Source organism: Punica granatum, chromosome 2 (assembly GCF_007655135.1).
Source record: "Punica granatum isolate Tunisia-2019 chromosome 2, ASM765513v2, whole genome shotgun sequence".
Classification (NCBI taxonomy): Eukaryota; Viridiplantae; Streptophyta; class Magnoliopsida; order Myrtales; family Lythraceae; genus Punica; species Punica granatum.
The window spans coordinates 35,447,614-35,456,924 of NC_045128.1; the positions used below are offsets into that span (position 1 = coordinate 35,447,614).

The 9,311-nt window shown below is 35.0% G+C and overlaps 1 protein-coding gene across 1 annotated transcript; it reads right to left on the bottom strand.

The window, feature by feature from the left end:
• Window positions 1-2,424: 2,424 nt before the first annotated feature.
• On the bottom strand, window positions 2,425-6,186 carry LOC116195309 (TMV resistance protein N-like). Its single transcript, XM_031524413.1, has 3 exons — window positions 5,292-6,186; window positions 3,416-4,967; window positions 2,425-3,318 (listed from the first exon to the last, which is right to left on the bottom strand). Exons 1-2 carry the CDS (start codon window positions 5,933-5,935, stop codon window positions 4,160-4,162), a joined length of 1,452 nt encoding a protein of 483 aa, XP_031380273.1. The 5' UTR covers window positions 5,936-6,186; the 3' UTR covers window positions 2,425-3,318; window positions 3,416-4,159.
• Between the last annotated feature and the right edge of the window lie 3,125 nt (window positions 6,187-9,311).

Here is a 9,311-nt window from a genome sequence, read left to right on the forward strand (position 1 = left end):
CATTTCCCAGAGAGGCAATTAGAAGTTGTTTCTTCCTATCTTGGCAAAGAAGATGATCTTTGACCTTTTGTAAAGAAGAAGATTTTCTTTTTTTAATTATGGTCTTTTCCTATTATATATTGGCCGACTAGACTTCTAATGAAGTCTTTTTCTATTATTTTTCACTACCGACAGTTCAGTTTTTCTTAGAATAGTAAATAATGTCAATCTTATTCTTAGAATATTTTCATGGTTCGGTTTTTCAAAATAATAAGAAACAATCTGATGTTCAATGATACGCCATACCTTATATTTCTCACAAGAACGCGTCGTTCATATTATTATTTGAACAGAAACAACATACACTGAAAGTACACATCGTAGTCCGAAAAACTTAAAAGGACGGATAGGAAAAAAATAAAAAATGAAACAAAGAAGTACAAGAGAGCATGTCGACTTCAAGTTCTACTGAACAGGAGTACCGTCTCAGGAGGTGAAACAGCTTGTGCAGGCAGGCAGCCCGAACAGCCGGTCTAATTAATGGCAGGAAGAATGCATTCTGTGAATGGCAATGTCCAAAAGTTTCCATTTTCTCAACTGTCTGTTGATTTCTTTCGTGCTAAGTTGCAGAATCCACCTCATAGTTCAAGCGGAATTCCACATTTTTACCATCTCTTTCACCAATCACCTAGGCATGTGAATCTAGTCGGTAATGCGTTGCAGCATCTACGTTAAAAGTGGCTTCTCAGCATTATCCCCTGCTAAAAGCATTTTTAACCAAAAGTTGGCTCTTCAAGCCAAGAACAATCTGACATAAATCGGAGAAATGGAGAAGTCCGTACCACCATTCTTCAAGTATTTGGTCTTTCGGATTCAACGTGTAACTGTTACATTCGGAAGTCTCAGTATTCTAGAATCAATCTCCCTAAGGTTGAAAATGCCGAAAACTCAGGAGTCCTCAGTTGTTGGCATCTCGCAAGATTAAGAACTTTTAGCTTCACCATCTGAAAGGACACAAAAGCGACAAACAGAATGTGGGACTTCGAAGGAAACATATATTTTGCAAAGCAGAGACCACATGGGAACTCTGTATCTCTATGTTTTATATTCATTTTTCTTTGTTAAATCTGTCGAGAATTGGTACCCTCCATTGACTCGAAACCTCTTTACTTACCATTGAAATGCAATAAAGAGATCAAACGGAAGGGGGAAAAGAAAAAGGTTTCAATGGAAGTGCTCAGGAAAAACATCAAACTAATGGTGGTGCTTTTTAGGATTCCATTTGGTTACTTTTTCGAGAGAGAAGAAAATTTTGTCTTATGCTTGCTTGATAAAGACAGATTGAGACCCAATATAAGAACAGAATCAAGGTCGGAACAAAGGAAGTTGGTTTAGAAACTGATGTAGACACGTTAAAGAGGAAGTGCGTGGCAATACCCGCGAAAATTGATCAGGGAGCTTTTTACTTGAAATTTCATACTCCTATTTTTTGCTACTCTCCCAGTGCAGCATCCTTGTTAACGAAGTCATCGCAGAAAATTATCCCCTGTCGGAGGATATTTCGAAAAATTTAGAATATCATAATGATATCATATATCTGAAAAGTTAAAGAGAGGACATTGCATAGGGCATTTTCATTTAACTAACATCCCAAGATATAAGAAAAATATGAGGCACCAACTGCTTTTTCTTGAGTTGGCTCTGTGAGCTTCACCGTTCGGCTCTTCAAATAGTAGGAAAAAACGAAAGCCTTTCCTTTTTCTATTTTATGAACAAATAACATTATGTACATGGAACGAAAAGTACACAGAACAATCCAAACAACATATGGGAAGGATAAAGAGGAACAGAAGAAAAAGCTGAAACAAAGAAGTATGAGGAAGCATGTCGAGTTCTACTTAACAGGATAGCGTATCTGAAGGTGACATGGCTTCTGCATGCAGCCTCGAACAGCCAGTCCAACAATGCAGAAGAATGGTATTCTGTGATTTACGATGTCCAAAACTTCCCATTTTTTCAAGTATCTTCTTTCGGTTTTCTCTTGCTAAGTTGCAGCGTCCACCTCATAGTTCGAGCAAAATTCCAAATTCTCACACAATCTCTTTCACCAATCATTTGAAAATGAGAATCTAGTCGGTAATGAATGGCAGCATCCACATACAAACTGTCTCCTCTTCACCCCTCCCTGCTAAGAGCATTTTTTACCACACAGCCTTAATTCCGATAATTTCTCTAAATTTGAAAGATCTGGCGGCGTCTGAAAGGAGTAACAGTCTGAAACATTCACCTTATAGAGCCCCACCGGAAGCACAGGAAGGCAAAGAACTTCAATGCAATCCTGAATAGAGAGTTCTTTGAGTTGAGAAAGGATAGACCTCTTGTGGTAATGTGCTAACGCATATCATTTAGATTACCAACTTCTCCAACTTTGATAGGTTCCCAATCTCAGGAGGAACTTGCTCGTGTTTATGACATTTCGAGAAACAAAGTTCATTTAAATTAGCGAAACAAGGGAGAAAGGAAACCATTGATTTACAGGTAATCTGTAGACAAATTAGAGTTCGCAGAAGCTCTGGGAGAGTCTGAAGCCTCTTGCATCCCGTTCAATCGAGACTTTGTAGATGGGAAAGCCTGCTAATGCTTATTGGAAGGCTATCGAATTGTGCGTGGTTTAATGTCAAGAGCTTCAACAATGACAGCCTCCGAAGTTCGTTGGAATGATTGCTTTCAATTTCTTACACTTGCATGCGTTTGTTAATTTAAGCTTCTCCAGCATCCAAAGAGTAACAGGGAACTCCTCCACAAGACTACTATCAATGTTAAGAACTTCCAAACTGCTCAAGTTTCCAACAGAATCGGGCAACCTTCGAATTGTCGTATTCGATAAGTTCAGCTCAGTCAATAAACTTAAAGGGCCATTGGAGTCTGGAAGTTCTCCTAATGACCCAATCAAATCTGGAAGTTTGGTTATACTACTGCAATCCAACACGAGATCTTCAAGAGAAGTAAAGCAGCTGATCGAATCAGGAAGCTGAGTCAAGTTCTTGCACCCTCCGCCAAAGAGAGTTTCAAGCTTTCTCACTGAGGCTGATCAAATCAGGAAGCTCAATCAACACTCTCATGGAACTCAACTGTGCTGGCAGCTTTCTTGAGTTTCAAGCATTTCCTCAGGTTTAAGGGAAATCAGATGCTTGAGGTGTCCAATTGATGGGTCAACTGCAACCAAACTTCTGCAGTCTTCGAGAATCAATTGCTCTAACACTAGAAAAACAGAGAAATCCGGAGTTCGTCGTAGATCTCGGCAACCCATGAGTCGAGCAATTTCAACTTCATCGACATCTGCAAAACAAGAAGAAGAAAAGAGAGAAAATTATGCATAATATTCAGCTAGCATTAGATAAGGAAAAGCCACAAGAGAAATCATGGCGCAGGAAACCTTAGTTGAGATCGAGCTGCTCCAATCCTCTCTTATGCTGCGATATGAATTCGCTGGCCGAACTTTGCAGCTTCATATCAACCGACTTAGCCATCTCAACTTTGACAGGATACGGTGAAAATCACTGGCAAGATTGGCAGAATACAACTGGAGGAACCTCAGATCTGATGAGTTTATGAACTCTTGATTTCCGAAGCAGTAGTTGACCAATTTAATCCCCAAAGTCAAACAAACGGCTCCGACATGCGTTGAACCCAGCATTACAATTACAATAATTAGGATCTGAGTTTGGCTGGAAGTGCATCTCAGTGAAGAATAGGATTTGATTTCAAATCAGAAGACGTCAAAAAAAGGAGACAGTCCCAGCTTAAACAAGTGGTCCTCAAAGGAAAAAGTTCTAACTTCAAAACAGAAGCTGAATAAGGAGCATAATAAGCACAAACTCATCTTTTTACCCCTTGCCTATAAAGCACAACAATTGCTTCTTCAGTGTGCCATAAACTGCTTCGCTTCCCCCGCTAGTTGTAGGTTTCTTGACAAACGATCTCTCCCAAGGTCTCTGAGCTGATCATGCATCCATAGCTCATGGCTTATCTCCTGTTTTAAAGAGAGACATTAGACGAAGGACTTCCGGTCCAACATCTGGGAAGAACTCACAATCTTCCCATATGTGAACATCGATCCTTACATCACTTCCAATGAAAAGACAAGCAATGTCATTGAATATTTGTTTCTGCTCATAATCTAATGCTTATAGATGATCTTCAATTTTGCTTGGACTTCCGTATGAGGTACACTTTTCAACTTCTTTAAAGTGTCTTCCCACACTACCATGCGTTTTCCAGCTAGAAAAGAACCTATGACCTCGAGTGCCAAAGGTAGTCCACCAGTTGCCTCCACGATATAGTACGATATATCAACAAAGTCAGTCGGGGGCAAGTCATTTCTAAAGGCATGCTTGCAGAAAAGAAGAAAAGCTCGATGAGGCAGCAGTTCTCTGACTTCATAAGCCGCAACCACTTGAGATGTGTTCAGAACATCTCTGTTTCTAGTTGTTACAATAATTCTGCTTCCCAGACCAAACCAATCAAGTTCCGCTGCAAGTGCATTTAGTTGATTCCTCCTATCAACGTCATCGAGAAGAATAAGGACTTTCTTCGTACGAAACCTGTGCTTCAACTCATAAGTTCCTTCCTCGATACTAGTTAAGTCCTGTCGCTCACGCCTTAAGATCTTAGAGATCAGTAGGCTTTGCAAATATTCAAGACCCTTGTGTTGAAGTGCTGTTTCTCGGATGTCTTTGAGGAAGCTACAACTCTCAAAGCGATCCAACAGCTGATTATAGACGACCTTGGCGATGGTTGTCTTACCAACACCTGCCACGCCATGTATCCCAACAATTCGTACATCGCTGGCATCAACCTCTAGCAATCTCGTAATTGCTTCTACATGATCGTCTATTCCAACTATGCTATCAGGCACAATAAGATAAGCTTTCTTCAATTCTTTCAAGACCTTGGCAACCACTGATTTCACTAGTTCCCCTTGGTGTCTGCAGCACAGGATCAACTCCATCATTATAGTTCAAAAATGACAAAGACAAATGCTAACAAATGCCGTGGCAATTGTATTACTACGAATGGCAATAGCTAATAAATTTGGACAAAGTAAAGAAACACATTTGCATAAACTGTAATACCGTATAGAAAGCTTGAATCAACCATCCAAGATTATGCCTTTCAACTTAACTAAAGCCTAGTCTGCAGGAAATACAACTTAAATAAGCGCACGAAACTCGAGCATGTATAACCAGATATTAACGACCAACAACTAACAGTCAATCCAATCTGAAGTAAGTGCAAACAAATGGCATTACCCATTGGCGATGTTCTTCAACTCCCAACCCTTTAAGGCTCCAATCTCAGCGAGAGCGTCCCTCCACTGCTGAACGACTAGCGGATCATACTTCCTCGCATGCTGCGAGAACGATCTTTTATAGGTCCCTGCTTGGTGACGGACTTCATTCGGGGTGACGTCGTAGAATACTGGCATCACCAATTGCTCTCTTGCTCTCCGACACTCCACCATAAAAGCCAGCTCCTTGAGGCACCATTTGCTCGAAGCGTAATCCTTGGAGAATATCGGAATCGAGATCTTCGAATTCCTGATGCCCTCAAGAAGCTCGGGTCCGATCTCTTCCCCAACCCGGAGCTCCTCGTCATCCCTAAACACGTGGACCCCAGCATCTTTAAGGCTGCTATAGAGGAAATCGGTGAACCCCTTGCGAGTGTCTGATCCCCTGAAGCTCAGGAACACCTCGTAATCGAACCCCTGCGGATCGACGCCGGGATCCGTCCCTCTCGGTGTGGGACCGCCGGCAGCAGGTTCTGGGCCCTCCCTAGTCCTAACCCTAGGGGTTGTGCTTGAAGAGAAAACTGGGAAGAAGATAGCAGAGAGGAGAACTGACGCAGCTGTGAAGAGAAGGGCAAAGAAGGCCCACAAGAAGACATTATCGTGCATTGCCGTGCCCGGAGCTCTAACAGAAGAAAGCTTGGAGCAGGATTGTCAATGGGGATCGAAGCTTTTCTTCCGTTCTTTCTCCGTTCTGGGGAAGAAGAAGGAGATGGAAAGCTTCCCACTTTACTCTTGAACTCGCCTTCGAGTCAACTTTTATGGGGCCCCACATCGCCATTTTTAAAGTTCGAAGAAGCAAATCACGGAGACTGAGAGAGGAAGAGATGAAGACAGTGTAGACATTGAAGTTAAGCAGGAAAAAAAATAAAAAAAAATATAAATAAAAAAAGATTTATATTGTCGGATGGCGGGTTGAACCGCTGGGATAATAATATTTTGGGCCCTGAACTTGTTATTAATCTTCAGTTTAATCCAAAACCTTTTCCCAAAACTTACCTATACCAACAAAATTCTCAGGACAAACTTTCCAATTATATCTATTAGATCTGGGCGGTTGAACTGAAATTCATTTTTAAATTCAAGAGAGATGTTTCATTCGTTGAGAAATTTAGCATTGAAGATTGGTCATGATGCTAAAGAAGTTTACAAGGAAGCCACGTTGAAGTCTCAATTAAGATAATGAAAATTAAGTATGTCAGTCTCAAGGGAGCATTTGTTAGATAATGAAAATTTTAAAGGTGTAGGGCAAGTGCAACTTCTTTTTTCTTTTTTTCTATTGTCGACAAGTGCACCTATTAAATCCATTATTTATAGTGCCCGATTAAAGGCAGTACTAGTATTTGAGACTTGATGGTAGATAAAGAAAACGCCACGTGCTCAAAGGGCCTGACACATTAATACATGACAAGTGTCATATATGCATGAATTCAATAATATACTATATAAAAATCTAGTGGCTATTTGATTAAATCAATAATATCTAAAATAAATTAATTTCAAGTAATTATCATTCGCAGAGAATTAATAAATAGAACGTTCGACATGATATTATACTCTTAAGGATTTACATCATATCATTATCATCATGGGACGAATTGATAAAAGCCTTAATTCAAGGCTTGAGGGCTACTAGAAAAAGGAGGAGAATATCAAAACACTCAAATTGAAATTTTCTCAAATTTTTTTAATTTTTTCAATCATCAAATCATTAATAAATTAATAAATTTAAAATATCTTTACTTATGATACCTTTTAAGATATATTTATCTTTTTCGGTTACAAGATCTTTATCTTTTTCAATTACAAGATAAATATATTTTAGATATTATAGATTGATAGATATATCAATAGATATTATATAATTTAAAAAAAAACTCAGATTACATTTTTCATGAATTATGTATATACAAAGTGAGTTGTTCAATTATTATTATTATTATTATTACTACTATTATTCTTGTTGTTGGTGTTTTTGTTGTTAGTCTATTTGCACACACATATATAGTAAATATATATATATATATATATATATATATATGTATATATGAATTTATATATATATACACTATAAACATTTCTATATATATATATATGTTCTACAACGGAGCTATAGTGAGCATGATCAGATGACCTAAGGATCAGTCGATTTTTTAATGAATTTTTCTTGGATTTTTGAATTTTTTATTTGTATATCAATCTTTTAACAAAAATGATTTGTTTTATTCTTTAAAAGATATAGTATGATAAAATTCGATTTTCTTTTTTTTTTAGTTTTTAAATTTTTATAATAACTTCTACAAAAACTATATTTAAAAAAATTAATGACCCCTTTTGACAAATCAGAGTAAAATAGAATATTTTTCTAATTTTTACATAAGATATTGTTTATTACAAAATATTTAATTTAAAAAATAGTACATTTATTAATTTAAAAATAAAATGAATATTTTTTTATAACATATCAATATAATGGATTACCGAATACTTTTGAAATTTTTTAGAAGATTTAATCATCTAATAATATATTTGATATTTGATAATATTGAATTTTTTTGTTTAAGATAAAAATTTAATATCTAATCATATACATATAACAATCAAAGTAAGTATATATTAATATATGGTTATTTATAATAAAAATGTATTAATATATATTTCTTTAATATATAGTCGTGCCATTGTCTCTATATAGGCTAACTTTTGAATTTTTAAAATTGAATGAATATTTTTATTAGAATATATATAAGGTTTTACCCCATATATCCTATGGTTTCACATTTTCTTCAAATCCATCGTATGCATTAAAAATTATCAAAAATATCCCACGGTTTACATTTTTTTAAAATCTATCTCGGCGTTATATTTTCTATTAATGAACGTAAGTAAACTTCAAATCTATGCAATGATTTTAATTTTTCTCAAATCTATCCTATGAATTTAATTTTTTTCTCTAATATATCCCATGGTTTTAATTTTTTTTTCAAATCCATCCCAGATAAAATACCACCATTAAATGTTGTTGGAATATATAATGGCATGATAAATTTGGAAAAAAAATATAAACCATGGAATATTTTTGATAATTTTAAAAGCATGGGATAAATTTGAAGAAAATATGAAATCATGGAATACGTAGCATAATTTGCCTTATATATAATAAAATATTTTTGAAACTAAGATTTTATTATCTGTATAATATTTGATAATCCTGAATATTCTTTTTAAGTAAAATTAATATCTAATCAAATCGGCATTAATATTACAATATACACATATATATATATATCAATAACTATATTATTTTACTTACTTTATTGCATAACATTTATTTAATATCAATCATATATATCTAATATAATATATTTTATTGATTGTAAATTACGATTTGTATACAAAACTATATATTTTTATTTATTTTATTAATTGTTTGGGCTCGGGCAATTAGCTTTAGAATGCCCAGATTGATGAATGAAATTCTCTTGAATTTTTTAGTTTTTTCTTTTAAAAATAGTGTTTTTAATTTTTGGAAATATATATTGATGTACATTTTTGGGAACGGTAATTATTTTCTTCATTATAACTTTCTTTAAAAATGTTTTTTAATATTTTAATATTTTTTAAAATTGTATAATTTGTGGGTCGGTTGTTATTTTCTCAATTCTAAAGCATTTTTAAGAAGACGAATCTTTTATTTTTTAATTTTTAAGACATATAGATATAGATTTATATGATTTACACAAATTTTATATTATGTATATAGATATAGATTTATATAGACTTTTGTATAACATGTTATGGATATGATGCATTATATATTTTCTATGGTTCCATTAACCATTGAGACATAGACACTATTATGTATATTAAAATTGGGTGAGATGTTATTTATAAAAATATATCATTTTTGTGTGTCAAAAGATTCATTATCTTGTTTGCTTTAAAAAATAAATTAGATCATAGTTTTTATAGATATGATTAGTTA